We start from the raw sequence: 17,188 nt of genomic DNA, 5'->3' as shown, positions 1-17,188 counted from the left end.
GCGCGCGCGTCCCAGGTCCCGGCGCGGCTTCCGTCCTGGTTAAGATGGCGGCGCCCGGGGTCCTGTGGAGCGGCAGCGGAGGGTGCCGCCGCCCTAAGCGAGGTCGGGCCGCCCAGCGCGGAAGAACCGCCCCCAGCAGCAGCAGCACCACCGCTTAGCAAAGAATTGCAGGCCCCGTCCGGGACGGCAACCGTAGCATGGATTCTTCCAGTTCATCTAACTCTTTCTCCGTCGGCTCCGCCAGTCCCGGCACTGTCGTGCTCCTGTACTCGGTAGGCGCCCAGGGGAACGAGGCCCGGGGCGGGGCCGCGAGAGGGGACCCCACCCGCTCGGTCCCGGCCTGCCACGGGCCATGACCCCTGGCCCAAAAGAGTGGGTCCCAGGCCGCAGAGGAGGGGTTAGGTGGTTGACTCGGTCTTCAAGACAACGGTGTATCGCTGCGTGTGTAAACGTGTGTATGCTTTTAGAAGTTTCTCTGGCTGATGGTTCCTCTGATTCTTTTCCACTCGTTCCTCTTGTTCCCTCCACCAGGCACGGGGACTTCAGAAAGCCCCTGATAAAGGAATGAGGCGTGAGAATTGGATCTCCGTCTCTTGCGAGGGCTGCCTTTTCATTAAACCTGAGAAACCTGCGGGTCTGACCCGGCCTGAGATGCATCAGCATGTGGCTCCTCACCCCGCCCTTTCGCTGCCGTGACGTTCCTGGGATAAAAGTACTTGGCTTGTATGTGGGCATAGAGTTTGTAAGACGTAAAGTTTTTAATCTAGGAAGATTTGGAACTTCTGGAAATTTTTATTGCGTTTTTGTCTTCCGTCCTTACTTTTTGCAGAAGTCATTTTGGAAGACAACTAATGCCACCCAGCCTCTCCCAACTTGCTTCCAACCCCCAGGCCTCCTCTTCCCTCTCCTGATTTTAACTGATCTTTTTTGACACCACAGTGTTGGTCACTCACAGTGTATGTGAGGAAATTATCTGGTGAACCTTTTGTAGTTCTCAGGATTGCACAATTCTGGGGCAATATATTTTTTTTAACGGATGTATATTTTTTTAACCACTAAGTTAATTTTTATCTACTTTACAAGGAAATAAAAGAATGCATTTTAAAAGCATGTTACTGTGTCCTGCAGGTTAATGCCAGTTTTGGACTTTGATATTAATTTGTGTAGGAAAGTCATAACAGGGAAAAGACAAAACAAGATTTAAAAAAACTCAGTTTCAAAAGAGAAGATATGTCGAGGAAACAGATGTTTCTCCGTGTTCCAAAGAATACTGGTGTCCTAGTTTGTATCCTCGATGTGGAGAGCTCTGGGCTTATAATTGTTGTCAACTGTCCACTTGTGTGAGGGTTATTACAGTTTTAACCTCTCTGCTCATTGACCTTCTCACCCCACAGCTCTGTGGTAGAACTATTTTGGCCTCATTTTCTGACTCTGCTATTGCAGAGCTGACGTGTAGGGAAGCCGGTTGCTGTGTCCATCTGACTCGCAATAGGTAGTTTTTTCAGCCCTAAACCGGTTTGTGAGTTGACTAAAACTTTGCACTTCTGAATTAATAGAGAAGTTTAAAACTTCCCTATTTACCACTGGTTCTTTCATGATAACACTTTTGCCCACTTTTTCACATGAAAAATTAAGGCAATTGTATGTGAGCTTTTTCTGCTTCTGAAACTGGATAGAACCCTCACTACTCTCGTAACTGCACAGTATACTTTCATCCTGACCTGAACTTTTTCTTACTATTTCAGACTGTGCTTTTTTCCTCACTCACACTTATTGTGCACTACTCCATCTAATGTGAGAGTAGTGCTCAGAGATATTTAAGAAACACCTGATTGCAGCAAACATTGCAGCCCTCATTATCTACAGCGTCCTACTCATTATTCTCAACTTCCAAGATGGGGAAGTGTAAGATCCACCCCTTGCATCCGTGGAATTGAAAGGAAGGCATGGCAATAAACAATTACGATTGAGATAAGGGCAATGACTGAATCCTGCACAGTGTGTTGTGGGAGGAATGGGAAGGAGCACCTGACCTGTTCGGGGCTTCAGAGAAGGTTTTTAAGATGAAAGTGACACCAGAGCTGAGTTTTTGAGGTGTGACTGGGGGATGAGGGAGGAGAGGAAGACTGGCCTAGGCATTCATGTAAGAAAGCCACTCCTTGGCATGTTTGGGAGAACCAAGTAGTTAGGTAAGGGTGGAATAAAGGAGACGTGAGAAACAAAGCTAAGGAGGTAGGCAGAAGGTACTTCCTAAGGGGGCTTTATATATCAGGTTTACACACCCTTCAGGATAAAATCTTCACTTTCTAAGGGAACACTTCAGGATGATCAGATTCGTATTTTTGAACGTCTAAGAAGACTAGATTTCTGGAGTGGTTATTTGTGTGGATAACCTTTACTTGAGTAGAGACTGCAGAAGGAGAATCTGATTGGAGAAGGAATCTGATGTCGAAAGCATGGAGATCAGCAGAACACTATTGCAGTAATTCAGAGAAGTGATGAAAGCCTGAGGCAATGGCAGTGAGCCTGGGGAGAGGGGAGATGGGTGAGTTTGTGTGATATTTAGGACTGTGGAAATGCCGTGGCGAAGGAAAAGGAGGTTTCTGTGATTTGGCACCTGGGTGGGTGTTGATGCCTTTGCTGATAGGAAATCTGGGAAGAGAAACAGGTTTAGTCAGGGTAATATAATAATTTCAGTTCGGGATGTGTTCAGTGTGAGATGCCAGTGGTAAAATTAATGATTTTTAACTTATGGATTACTATGTTATGGACCTGACACATCACAAGATGTGGGGGAGACATCCAGATAGAGTTAGAAATATGGTACCAGAGCAAAAGAGGAAGGTCTGGTCTAAATACATGGATTCGGGGCGCCTGGGTGGCACAGCGGTTAAGCATCTGCCTTCGGCTCAGGGCGTGATCCCGGCGTTGCGGGATCGAGCCCCACATCCAGGCTCCTCTGCTATGAGCCTGCTTCTTCCTCTCCCACTGCCCCTGCTTGTGTTCCCTCTCTCGCTGGCTGTCTCTGTCTCTGTCAAATAAATAAATAAAATCTTAAAAAAAAATAAATAAATAAATAAATACATGGATTCGTCAGACATCAGCAAGTAGATTGCATGTGAAGCCATAGGTCTGCCTGCAATCTTTCAATGAGACCACAGAATGAAAAGAAGACTGGGGTGGAGAATTACTGGCATACTCAGAACCCTGACTATGGCTTCCTGTTAAATCTGAATGAAAAATCTGGATTCCTTACAATATCTACAAGACTTCATAATTGCTACCTCCCTGATTTTACTCATCTTGTGCACTGCCCTTCAACCACCCCGGTCTTCTGTTTCTCAGAAAGTAAGCATGCACTCCCAAGAGTGCTCGCAGTTTCCTCTGTGTGGCATGCTGTTTTCCCGGAAATTTGCATTGCTCCTCTACCCCCCCCATTTTTTGTTTTTGTTTTTTTGAGGTCACAGCTCAAATATCACCTCTCAGAGAGGCCTTACCCAGCCATTCAATCTTAAGTAGCTGTCCAGTCACTCCTCATTACTCTATTTTCTTTATATTCCCTTTCCAGTGTTGTGCTACAGTAGTCTTGTACTGACTCTCAAACCTGTTTGTTAATTTTCCATGATGTTTGTGAGCCCATTGTTGGAACACAGCCGTTATTAAAAATTAAAGATTAAGTTTTATAAATTTACAGTTAAATACAAAAGTAACAAATACTCAAAACTCGGGACTTCCTAATTATTTTAATAGATTTTACTATTATCTACTCTTTTGAGGTTATTTATGTCTATGATACTTTGAGTTGGAAATCCTATATAATCATGGCTACTACACATCTCTCCCCAGCTCTGTGTTCAGTGAGGTCATGTCAGTAGCTTGAAATCTACCATGGTGGGAGTGTAAATGCCACAGAAATGGCGAATGCTATAAGTCAGGGCCCTCGCGTAAACACTCACCAGCATGCTACTGCTAGTATGCCTAAGTAAACTTGCTGTCTGTCTTTCCTTAAGGAAGTGTAGGCCCCTTCATTACGCATTCTTTGTCTTGTTCATGCTTTATTCGCAGCCTGTAGAGCAGTGCCTGGTACATTGTGGGCTTTCCGTAACTATCTATTGAGTGAATGGATCCTCCAGAGCAGTCTGAAGGGAATTACAAGGAGAAGCCTGTTTAGCTACAAATAAGGCAGAGCTGCTATGAAAAGTAAGAGTGAGAAACAAAGGGGGGAATAACCTACATCTTCTTTTTTGGGTTCCTCTTTGTATTGTGTTCCTAGATAAGTAGCCATGTAAATATATTTATTTTCTGATGGTAAATACTTCTCCATCATGGTTTAGGGAAGGCCAATGAATGAGTAGTTAACGCCCAACACTAGCTGCCTGTAGGAATCACTTGGAGTACTTTAAAAAAGCATTCTGATGCCCAGGTACCTTTCACAGACCAAATTAATCAAGAATCTCTAGGGGACACCTGGGTGCTCAGTCAGTTAAGTGTCTGACTCTTTATCTCAGGTCTCGGTCTCAGGGTGTGGAGGCTACTTAAAAAAAAAATCTCTAGGGAGACCCGGGCAACAGTATATTTTTAAAGTGCCCAGGTTATTCTCATGCGCAGTCTGGAGTAGAACCTATTGGATTAGACATTGGGGTAGGACCAGATTGGGGGCAGTTTGAGCTTGAGCCTGTGAATATTGGGGAGCCATCATCAGCAGGGTTCAGGAAGTGGCTTCATTCAGTAATTTTTTTTTTTTAAAGATTTTTTATTTATTTGTTTGACATAGAGACAGCCAGTGAGAGAGGGAACACAAGCAGGGGGAGTGGGAGAGGAAGAAGCAGGCTCATAGCAGAGGAGCCTGACATGGGGCTCGATCCCATAACACCGGGATCACGCCCTGAGCTGAAGGCAGACGCTTAACCGCTGTGCCACCCAGGCGCCCCAGTAATTTATTATTTTCATTCTACAATGATTGAATTCTTACTAGGAACTGGGAATACAAAAGCATATAAGACACCTTACCTACACAGACAAGAAGTTTATAGTCTTGTAGGGGCGATACCAATCCAGGTTAACGAAGCACTTTAGATGCTGTCATGAAAGGCTCAGTCAAGGCTCAGAGGAGAAGGTGATCAGTTCAGAGGTTGGGAATGGTACATGGAGGTAAACAGGAGCTGTGGTTGATGACTACGTATTTCCAGATGAACAGTGTGGAAGGGTCTCTCCCTATCTCTCCTCTCTCTCTCTCTCTGTGTCTCTGTGTTTGTGTGTGTGTGTATATATATGTACGTATGTATGTATGTACATGTATACGTATTTGTAAATATTTTATATGTTCATGTATATATTGATATATATGGTATATGTTTGTCTCCCCAGCTGATTCTGATCTTTTTCTCTTTCCTTCCCCAAGACCACTAAGTGGAAAGTCTCTGTGTCCCCTTTTATCCCTAAAATTACATAGTATATAATGGTAGTTTATTGCATTGTACCAAGTCTGAGTCTTTATATAACTATTGTTTTACTAATGAGAAATGTGAAATTTAAGAAGGTTCTTGAAACTCAGAAGTAAGAGTATAGTATGTTACAAGGACTGCAGTTTTACACCAGAATCTAGAGGTTAGATTTTTCCCGCATATATTCTCTATATATGTGGGCATTAAAGTGTTCATGTTTGCATACTTCACATGTTTTACATGCTACCCTTTTTGTATTGAAACTCATAAATGCTCTTCTGTTTATATTCTCCCTATGCCTAGTCATGTCCTCAGTTTAACATTCTGCATCTTTTTCTGTTACTTCAACATTTAGTCATTCAGTTATGCATTTGGAATATCCAAATGCAGCTTGATGTTTGGAAATACAAAGAGGATATGTGTTTCCCATTTCAAGATAATTGCATTTTAGGGAGACAGACATGTGAACAATTCAGGGTTATGGCTACATACCCTAATAGATGTAAGTGGTAAGTAAAGACATTCTAATGAGAAAGGCAGAATCAATCCCTGTGGGCAGCTCAAGGAGGGTTTTCATAGCTGTGATGCCTGAGCAAGGATGACAGAGGAACAGAAAGGCCTTCGGGGCCCAGAGATGAGCGTGTGCCAAGGGCCAGAAGCAATTCCGCTATGAATTGTATTAGGGAAATGCAAATCACTTGCTATTGAGTAGACCTTGAGCACGGTGGCCTTGAGTCTGGAGAGGGAAGGACAGGCCAGGTCATTCTGTGATACCAAAAGTGGCTTAGGTCTTAATTCTAAAGGAGGTGGGGAGTCATTGAAGTATTTTAAGCAGGGAACAATTTGGTCAGAATTGTGTTTTGAGAAGAGCACATGGCAGCATGGAGGGTTGATTCAAAGGGGCAAGGAGACCAGTGAGGAGGCCATAGTGGTAAAGTGTCCAGGCTGGACCTGTGACTGAGTAGTCCTGCTGCATCCGTAAAGGCCACCTGGACAGGATTAGATGGGTGGTGTGTAAGGGTGAGGGAGGAGGGGTCTAGGATAAGGCAAAGGGAGGTACAAGGTACGGTGGTTGTTGAGATTTCTGGGAAATAACCAGGTTGTAGGATTGTGCAGAGAAGAAATGAGTTCAGTTTGGGGAAGCCCAATGGTGAAGTGTTTGCAACTAAATGTGTCTATGAGGAGCTCACATGGGCGAAGAGAACAGAGGAGGAAATTCAACAGCGTGTATAATTAGTATCTAAAGCCCATCGAGTAGGTGTGAGGACTCAGCCCAGTGTATGAAGGTAAGAGGGTTGGAGATGTTAACATTAGGGAAGTGGGAGGAAAGAAGACATATGTTAGTTTTGGGGGGAAGTTTTCCCCTCAGGTTGAGAGTCGCTGGTTTAGAGCAATGAGGTGGATCTTCTGCTGTGACAAGAGTCATGAATTAAAAACCAAAGTAGGAAAATTTCGGGGTGGTTGGGGGGAAAGGAGGGCACCCTTGAGAATGGTGTCAGGCCGGAGGGAGGTCTAGGAAGATGAAGACTAGAAAGAGACCACGGTTTAATGATTAAATTTGAAAGAAATAATAATGTGTGTTCCATTTTCTTAAAATAGCAGTGCATGAAAAATAATTCAGATGTCCATTATTAAAAAATAATATGGCGGAAGAAACTTAAATGAAAGGGAAACGTTTATAACATGAAGTGGAAAAATCAGGTGGCAAATCAAAATGTATGTGTGTCAGGGGAGGGAATGTGTCTACATGCCCAGAGAAAAAGCATCCACTAAAATGGACCCTGGGTCATTGGACAACAGGTGATTTTAATTTTCTCCTGTGTGCTTTACTGTGTCTTCTAGATTTTTATAATGGACATATAGCACTTTGGTAATTAGAAAAAAATTATTTTTTGGCTTTAAAACGTTTTATTGGAATCCTTTTGATAAAACCCTGTGCCTGTTTAAGTTAAAGTAAAGAAGTAGAAGTGACCTAATTGCTGTTTAAGTGCCCCAGAGTCTCAAAGCACTTTTTCCCCAGTAAGTGGACAGCTGCTCTCACAGGTTAATGCAGAAAAGATGTAAGTTCCTACGGTCTGCCCAACCCCAGAGAGAAGACAGCCTCATGTCAGCAAAACCCATGGTAGCCAGGGAGAAGGGATGTGGCTCTTGGCTTCTCATCTCAGATACAAGTGGCAGGAACCAGGCATGACCAGGCATCCCCACCCTCTCAACAGCACTTCTCCAAGAGGGTAAAGACCAAACCTCAGCCCTTTAGTCACCAGGGGAAAAAAAGTATTTGAAGAAGTTGGGGGACACAAAGGTGATTATGCCTCCACTAAAATGTTTTTAAACAATATTTAATGCAGGAAAATGCTCATAACATTCAAAAAGGCAAGATAAACTGTATTTGGCATGGTCCACGTTTTGAATAAAAACTATATATTTGTGTAGCTGTGAATGAAAAAAAAATAAGGAAACTGGGAAGTGGTAAAGAGTAGTTATTCCTGGGGTATAAAATCATGGGCAATTTATATTTACTTGTATGTTTCCAAACTTTCCATAGTTAGCACAGTGAGTAGTGTAGGAGAGAGGTTAGGAGCAAGGTCTGTGAAGCCATAAGGCTCAAGTTTGAATCATGTCTCTGCCCTTTGCGGGCTGTGGAAGCCTGAGTGAGTTATTTTGTTTCTCCATGCCTTGGTTTTCCCATTGTTGTGAGTATCATTCTCGTATTAAGGAAGAGTGCCTTGGCATAGTGCCTGACACTTAGGAAACAACTGTACATGTTAGCTATAATTATCATTATTACTATTATTACTTTTATAATCAGAAAAACAAAATTGTAAGAATTAACAATTCAGAAGTCATTGGTAGCCCGATCAACAGCGATTTCAAGGGCTGCTTGGTTGGAAGTTGAACTATAGGGAGTCAAAAGTGGGTGAGAAAGTAGTCATAGCGAGTACAGACTGCTTGCCCATAGCTTCTGTGGGAGCACTTTTTTCTTAAGTGAATTTTCCTTTTATTTGCACCCATGTAGTTTTATTTGATTTGACATAATTTCGAATTTCTATCATATGCTTTAATTTTTAAGGCTAAGTAGAAGAGGCAGACAAAACATTTATCCAATGTGCTTGATAAAATTGGTCAGATAAAGTTGCTTGTAAAGTTGCTCAGATTATTCTAGAGCTTAATGTCTCAATCTTTGCTATCTTTGTTAACTTTCCCAGAGGGGTATTGGCTTTACAAAGATCGTAAGCAGAAATAATAAAGTATTATAATTCAACATCCATTTTTTGACCACAACTATCATTACATTTCCTTTTCTTAGTATAGGAAGACCTCTTATCAGTGCACTCTGCTCTTGTTCGTATGTCATAGCATAAAAATGCTGGCATAGATGAAACCTTACCAGTGTAGTTTCTAATCTGTCCTAATTTACTTTCTTTCATTTGCCTTACCCACAGAAGGAGCTCAAAAAATGGGATGAATTTGAAGATATTTTAGAGGAGAGGAGGCATGTCAGTGACTTGAAATTTGCAATGAAATGCTACACACCTCTCGTCTATAAGGGAATTACTCCTTGCAAGCCAAGCGATATTAAATCTAGTGTTCTCAGTTCTGAAGAGGTTCGTTATGTCATTAAACAGGTAAGTGATTCCCTCTTCAACCACAGCCAGATTTGTTCATTGTCAACAAGGAACAACACAGGTTTGAACTGCACAGGTCCACTTATACATAGATTTTTTTTCAATAAATACAGTACAGTACTGTAAATGTGTTTTCCATATAGTTTTCTTAAGAACACTTTCTCTAGCTTATTTTATTGTGAGAATACAACATATAATGCATGTAACATCGAAAATATGTGTAACTCAACTGTTTATGTTATTGGTAAGGCTGTCAGTCAACAGTAGGATATTAATCAAGTTTTGGCGGAGTCAAAAGTTACACGTGGATTTTCAACCACATGGGGGGTTGGCACCCAGCCCCCACATTGTTCAAGGGTCAACTGTAGTCTGACAGGGAGCGATGACAGTAGTACAGTCAGTTACAATGAAATATGATACAAGACATGCTAGTGGGAGCCCAGTGTACAGGGGCACTAATTATAGGGCAAATAATTTTGTGTAGGGAATTAGAGAAGTGATTTTTTTAAATGATGCCTAAAAGATGGTCAGGGGTTTTCCAGGTGAAGTGGGTGAAGAAGTATTCCTAGCAGAGCAAATAACTTTTTCCCCATGGTTAAATCTCACTGCACAATAAAATTGCTGGAGAAACTTTCAAGAATCCCTGTGCATAGATCTCACCCCCATATGAATTAAATCAGAATGTTGGGGAAGGAGCCAGACATCCTAGTAGTAGTTTTTAAAGAAGCCCAGTGGAGGGGTGCCTCGGTGGCTCATTTGCTTAAGTGTCCCACTCTTGGTTTCGGCTCAGGTCAGGTTCTCAGGGTCGTGAAATCGAGCCCCTTATAGAGCTCCATGCTGGCTGTGGCGCCTGCTTAAGATTCTCTCTTTCTCCCTCTCCCTGACCCTACCCAACCCCCACTTGCATTCTGTCTTCTCAAAAAAAAAAAGAAGAAGAAGAAGAAGAAGGCCAGTTGGTTCCAAAGTATAGCAAAGTTTGGGAACCACCAGCATATTTTAACAACTAGAGAACATGCATAGTCCCAGTACTAGAAGCAGTTCGGTATGATGAGACCGGAGAGAGCAAAGAAGGGGTAAAATGGTAAGAATTTAGAGACAGGGGCCACATCACAGAGGGTTTTATAAACCATCCAGAGGGGGCATCTGGCTCAGTCAGTTGAGCGTCTGACTTCAGCTTGAGTCATGATCTCAGGGTCTTGAGATCAAGCCCCCCATTGGGCTCCCACTCAGTGGGGAGTCTGCTGGAGATTCTGTCTTCCCCTCTTCCTTTCCCTTTGCCCTCCCCCTACTCGTGCTCACTCTCTCTCGCTCTAAAAATAAATAATAAAGTAAATCTTATACACCATCCAGAGGAATTAGATTTTATCCTACATACAGTGCAAAGCCATTGAAAGATTTCAGGTCAGAGTGTGGTCTGATCAGTTAATGTTTTAGAAACACCATTCTGCAACAAAGACAGGAAGTTTGGTTATGACACTCTTCCAGTAATTCCTTTGTGGGATCACAGTTGCCTAGACTGTGGTTGTAGAAACAGAGATGGACAGATTTAAGAAATTTAAGGTGTAGGGGTACCTGGGTGGCTCAGTCAGTTAAGTGTCCGAGTCGATTTCACCTCAGATCATGATTTCAGGATCGTGAGATTGAGCCCTGCATCGGGCTCCCTGCTAAGCATGGAGCCTGCTTAAGATTCTCCCTCTGCTGCTCCCTCCTCCTCTCTCGTTCCCTGTCTTTAAAAAAAAAAAAAAAGGAAAGAAGGAAGGAAGGGAAAGAAAGAAAGATTGATTTCAGAGGTGGAGTAGACCTTATTTATGATAATTGGGTGAATGACAGGAAGGAAGAGAGAGACAGGATGACAGAAGCATTCACTGAGATAGGGAACTTAGGAGAGGGAACGGGCTTAGGAGAAAAGCTAAGGTCTGTTTTGGACGTGTCATTTGCAGACATCAGATAGAAGTGTTCAGTGGGCACGATTACCGCTTCCTCATGGCCGGCCCTCCCTGTCACTTTGTCCAGGTGCTCCCAGGCTTTGAGGTTTACCTTTAGATACTGTTCTCCATTGACTTTTTTTTTTTTTTAAGATTTATTTATTTGAGATAGAAAGTGAGTGAGAGAGAGAGAGAGCACACAACAGGGGCAAAGGGACAGGAAAAGCAGACTCCCCTGCTGAGCAGGGACCCCAGCGTGGAGCTTGGTCCCAGGACCCCCAGATCATGATGTGAGCCAAGAGCAGATGCTTAACTGACTGAGCCACCCAGGCGCCCCCCCCATTGATTTTTAAATGGAATTTAGTCAGGCCTACAACCTCAGAGAAATTCTTTATCTCTGCTGTTTTCTTCTTTTAAAAAAATTTTTTTAAAGATTTTAGTTATTTATTTGAGAGAGAGAGAGAGAGAGAGCCCACGTGTGAGTTGGGTGAGGAGCAGAGGGAGAAGCAAACTCTCTGCTGAGCAGGGAGCCTGACTCAGCGCTCAGGCCCTGGACTCCAAGATCCTGACCTGAGCCGAAGGCAGACACTTCTCTGACTGAGCCACCCAGACTCCCCTGTCTGTTTTCTTCTAATTTGAGCATATGACCTATCCTCCTAATCCTTTTGGTTTATTCTGTCTGTCATGATTTATCATGGGGAGACTATTAGTCCTCTCTGACTGGGCCTATTTTGTAAGTGAAGTAAAGTTTCCTTGTCGATTAGAAGCTAAAGACAGTGGTTCTCATTACTGGCTCTTTGTTAGAATCACCTGGAGAACTTTTATAGAAAGTTAACTGTTATTTGACACTAGTACGGAAACTCCATGAAGGCAAGAATTTTTATCTCTCTTCTGACTCTCTTTTTTCCCCCTGTATTCTATTATTTTATCTCTTTTTTTGCTGTATTCCTAGTGCCTAGCACATAGGTACATTCGATAAGTATTTCATGAGTGAATGAATGAATGAATGAATGAAAAAAAATGCTTTTGTCCTGTCCACAGAGATTCTGATGTAATTGGTCTGGAATAGGACCCAGGCATCTTTTTCTTCTTCTTTTTCTTTTTTAAAAGCTCCCCAAGTAAAACTAATACAGAGCCAGGTTAAGCGTAACTGATACAAGCCAGTGTTTCTCAAACTTGGCTGTGCTGCTGAGAGAAAAAAAATCACTTTTAATGTAGGTAGACTGGAATTGTTATAAACTCAGGATTATGCAACACAACCGGACCCTCTGTGTTACCCAAGAATTCCTCGTTTCCCCAGGGACCTCTCCCGGTCTCCAAAATGGGAATGTCACTGTCACCCATATTCTTTCTGAGCCTCCAACTTTGGCCCCTTATATACCCTCAAGAGGTGACATTTCTTCCTACTTCACAAAGAAAATGTAAACCATTATATGACAGCTCTCAACTTCCTGTGATCAAGCTGCAAATTTACCTGCACTGATATCCTCAGTCTCTTCTTCCCTCCTGTTAAAAAGGGACAGGGAGCTCTTCCTCCTGTTAGTGTTCAATCCCTCCCCTGCTCCTTTGCTCTGAACTTCACCTGCTCCGTCCTGCTCAAGGACTTTGCTTTATTGTCTGTCCCCTTAAATGTCTTCAATTTCTTCCTCTTCGTTAGCTCTTTACCATCATCACTGAACTTGTTCCATCCTCTTCCAGCTGAAATCAGCCTCGTTCGGGCATATTACTTCTCCCCTATGACTCAGCATTTCCTTTCCCACTTCTACTCTACTCCTGGAAGAAGTCGGCTGTGTTTGCCATACTTGGGACTGTACTTTCTCACCCTCCGTGTATACGCAGCTCATTGGGATCCAGTTTCTAACCCACTGTAATTGCTCTTTCCAAGACTGTGAATGATTCCTTCCTGATGGCTGAAATCAACCTTGTTGACATCCTTCATAGCCTTTGGCCCACTCTCCCACCTTTCTTTCTGTGATACCATATTCTCCCCCTTATCCACCAAATCTTTTTTTTTAAGATTTTATTTTTAAGTAATCTCTACACCCAGTGTGGGGCTCGAACCCACAATCCTGAGATCAAGAGTTGCATGCTTCAACTGAACCAGCCAGGTGCCCCCCCAACCAAATCTTGTTGATGTTTCCTCAGTTGTCTTTATGGGCTTCTTTTCCTTTGCCTGTCTCTTTAAATGCTGCTGTTCCTCTTATTTTTAATCTAATCCCTTCTTATTTTTCCTTCTTATTTCCCTTCTTATTTTTCCTGCTCACTGGGCAGTTATTACCAGAATTGTAAATACCTTCCTTATGCTGATGTCTCCCTACTAGATTATATTATTATAATAATTTGCTATTATAAATAAATAACAATATGTAGTAAATAATAATTGGTATCTGTTGCTTCAGCCCAGATCTCTTGAGTTTCATACATATATTTTTATGTCTACTGGAATACCTACTTGGAAAATCCAAAAACATCTCACATTCAGGATGTCTGAATCAAGCTCTTTGACCCTCCCACTCCCACCACTGTACCGTGTGCATCCCCCCACATCCAGTTTTGCATATCTCCAAGAACGGCCTCTCCATATGCCTGCTGCCCATACCAAAAATCTGGTTGCCGTCTTCAGCTTCTTGCTTTCCCTTCCTGTGCTGTCAGTCACTAAGAGCTGGCAATTTGCTCTCCTCAATTGCTCTTGTCTGTTTCTTTCCATCTCTGCTGCCAACTCAGGCTGCCTTAGTCTCATGGAATGCAATGCAGCCATTGAAGGGCTTTTAGCTTGGGAAAGATGAGATCACTTCTGCATTTAAGATACCACTCAGGGGCGAATGGGTGGTTCAGTCAGTGAAGCATCTGCCTTCAGCTGAGGTCATGATCCCGGGGTCCTGGGATCAAGCCCCATGGTGGGCTCCCTGCTCAGCAGGGGAGTCTGCTTCTCCCTCTCTTTCTGCCCCTCCCCCTGCTTATGTTCTCTCTCTCCCAAATAAATACATACATAAAATCTTTAAAAAAAGAAAAGAAACCACTCAGGTTTGTGATGTGAAGAACAGACTGAAAAGGGACAACACTGGGACAAGGAGTTATAAAGCTATTCTCATCTTTTAATCTTATCTAAGGTTTCCAAGAAGAAGAATCTGGAAGGACATACATATCTGTTGGGCAAATGAGAAGCCCGATTGCACAGAATAAGAGCTCAGGTCATTCTCTGCTTCTGTGCTTTCCTCCAATCCTGGAGAAGGCCATGCCTTCTGAACAGACCAGCCTGCTCACCTGTGTCCTTCATCTGCCCAATTCCTTCAGATCCCCAGGGGACTTGTGTGTCCTCCTCTTCAGCCTTCTGCACAGGCTTAGCTGGCATCAGCACTTCCTGGTGAGGGGAATGCCCTCTCAGCCATGTATTCGTTCTTTTTAATGCTCCATTTCTTTTTCCTTTCTCATCCCAGCTCCTCAAACGTGTAGTGAGTCCTTCGCCGTTCACTTCCCACTTTCAGCAGGTTGCTGTACTCCAGTAAAGGTTACCGTGGATCTCCAAGTGACCCAATCCAAGGGGTTCCTTTAGTCTTCGCTGTATCTTTACTGTGTCAGTTTTTGTTGGACACTCTCTCCTGCAGGACTGTCCTACCTTGACATTTATGGCGTCACATAGTACAGTTCTCTTATCATCTTCCTTGTTAATCTCTTTATGAGTTCTTCCATCCGCTGGTTAAGTATTTCTCAAGGTTGAACCCGCAGCCTTCTTATCTTCATCCCTGCAGTCTCCCTGGTCCATTTTATCCACTCCCGTCATTTCCGTTTTCATCTGTAGTCTGGTGATGCCCAAACAGGATCTCTAGCCTTGGCTAGATTATCAGGGTTCAGACTCTTCTCTCCAATTGTTCTGCTCCCTGCAGGTCAGCTACTTTATATGTCTCCAGACACCTCGAAATGAGTATATCTGCCTTCTCAGCCCCTGCACCACACTGCCTTCTACCCCTGCTCTCTGTCCCCAATTTCAGGATGACCCCACCATCCATTCGGTTGCCCGAAACAACTGAGCTTCTCACTGCCCTTCCCCTTCCCTTCAGCACCTATTATTGCTTTTTGGGGGGTCTTTACCGTCTCCGGTGAACTATTTTGATAGTTTTCCAAGTGTACTCCCTTTTCCTAGGCTGGTTTCCTGAAATCTATCCTTACCACCAATCCATTGATTCCTCTATTTCCTTGAAAAAGATAAAATATGGAGCTAAGAGGATGATTATCCATTTGGGAAGGTACCAAGTGCCACTGAATTGTTTAGTTTGAAATGGCTAATTTTATGCTATGTTAATTTCACCTCAATTATTTAAAAAAAGAGAAGCTATTTCTCCACTGCATGTAATTTAGGAAGTTGGGACTCTGCGTCCTACCCTCTCATCTTCGGCCTCATCCTAAAGCAGAACATTCTCCTCTGCAAAGGATAAATATTATTTATCACATAGACGCCATTCTTTTTCACCATGCTTGCTTAAGGCATCAAATTAGAGTTCCCTGAGGACAGAAATGGACTTATTCGTCCCCATCCCCAGGCCTAGCACACAGCCAACATTTTGTTCTCTTTACAAAAGATGTGGTATGCCTTCGGAATAGAGTTGCAGTGTAAGATCGTTGACTTCACTAGTTAACCTTTGATACTTCGGAGAGTTTTGTCCCAGTGACCTGTGTATGCGGTATAGTCCGAATGGTTACTTCAACCTAATCTTGTATTTTTACCTTGTATGTTACCTTGTATATTACCTTGTAGTAGCATGGAGCAAGCAGATGGAGTGCGGCAGCCATCTGCAACCATCTGCTGAAAGAAACTGCCAAATGTCTGTGCTAGCACACTAGTTAGTTCATGGGCTACAGCTTATTTTAGAGAATTTGGCTGTAAGCTTATTAACAAGTCAAATGGAAAGGTGAGATGCTCTCCTAGAGAGCCTATTCTTTTTGAATTTCCAGTCTTTGACGTTGTCGAAATAGGATCATTTATCTACTTGAGTTATGTTGAGAAATAAATTATGTCAATCTAAATGAGGAAGAAAACGTCGTAACTAGTTTGGAACTAGTCCTAGCACTTTGAGTGAATAGAGTTCTGGCTTCTTTTCTTCAGAGATATATCCCTGCTTTCCCTTTCCTTCTAGCTTTCCAAGGAATCCCTTCAATCCGCCGATGTCCTCCGAGAGGAAGTTTGTGAGATTTTGGATGAAATGAGCCACAAACTGCGTCTGGGAGCCATCCGGTTTTTTGCCTTTGCCCTGAGCAAAATATTTAAACAAATTTTCTCAAAAGTGTGTGTAAATGAAGAAGGTATTCAAAAAGTGAGTATTGCTTGTTTAAAAACAACCTCTTCTACCCCTTAACGATTTCATCAACTCCAGGACCTCTCACTTTGTACTAAATGAGCAGGCCCTCGTCAGCAGGCTTCCAGGCTGGGCAGAAAAGGCTTTGCTTCTCTGGGGGGGTGATATTTTTTACTTTCAGACCTACAGACTTCAGACTAACTCACTTATTCAGGTAAGATTTACAGACTAACCTCACGTCAGATGTCCGCCATGCTACAGAAACAATACCAAGAATTTCTGTGTATGATCCACCTGGTTCCCCTTACAACATTTTCTTTATCCTCCCCTCAATACTCTGCTGTGTTTTTCCCATAAACAAGGACATTCCCTTATGGTGCAGTTATCAAAATAAGCAAATTGACATTGATACAACACTAATACACAGTAATAGAGACCTCAGTCATATTTCATCGATCACCTCAGTTATATCTTGTATAGCAAAAGAAATCCTACGTCATGTGTTATGTTCAGCTTCCGTATCTCTTCCAACTCTTTTAATTTAGAACAATTCCTTAGTCTTTGTGTTTCATATTAGTTTTTGAAAAAAACCAGAACAGTTATTTTATAGCATGTCTTGATTTGGATTTGAGTGATGTTGTCTCAGGATTAGACTCAGGTTGTAGGGCTTGAGCAGGATGCAACATTGTATCCTTCTCAGTGCAACAGATCAAGGAGCACATGGTGGCTGTCTGTCCCCTTACTGGTGGTGTTCACTTTTATCATCTGGTATCAGCTGCATCTCTCCACTGTAAAGTTACCCTATTTCCCTTGGTAATAAGTATCATGTGGAGAGATGCTCTAAGAATGGTTCAGGGTCCTGATTTCCAGCATGGTCTCCTCCACAAGTGTTCACATTGACT

At 42.8% G+C, this 17,188-nt stretch overlaps 1 protein-coding gene across 1 annotated transcript in view; it reads left to right on the top strand.

Annotated features, from left to right (window-relative positions):
* The first annotated feature begins 133 nt into the window (after nt 1–133).
* The window catches only part of GNPAT (glyceronephosphate O-acyltransferase), a 48,429-nt gene continuing 31,374 nt past the window's right edge, over nt 134–17,188 (top strand). The window contains exons 1-3 of the mRNA XM_034663572.1: nt 134–272; nt 8,888–9,070; nt 16,128–16,304. Of these exons, the coding sequence (XP_034519463.1) occupies nt 198–272; nt 8,888–9,070; nt 16,128–16,304 (435 nt within the window). The 5' untranslated portion in view covers nt 134–197. The remainder of the gene's footprint in view (nt 273–8,887; nt 9,071–16,127; nt 16,305–17,188) is intronic.

This window comes from Ailuropoda melanoleuca, chromosome 6, assembly GCF_002007445.2.
Source record: "Ailuropoda melanoleuca isolate Jingjing chromosome 6, ASM200744v2, whole genome shotgun sequence".
Lineage (NCBI taxonomy): Eukaryota > Metazoa > Chordata > Mammalia > Carnivora > Ursidae > Ailuropoda > Ailuropoda melanoleuca.
This window is presented reverse-complemented; position numbering and strand designations above follow the sequence as displayed.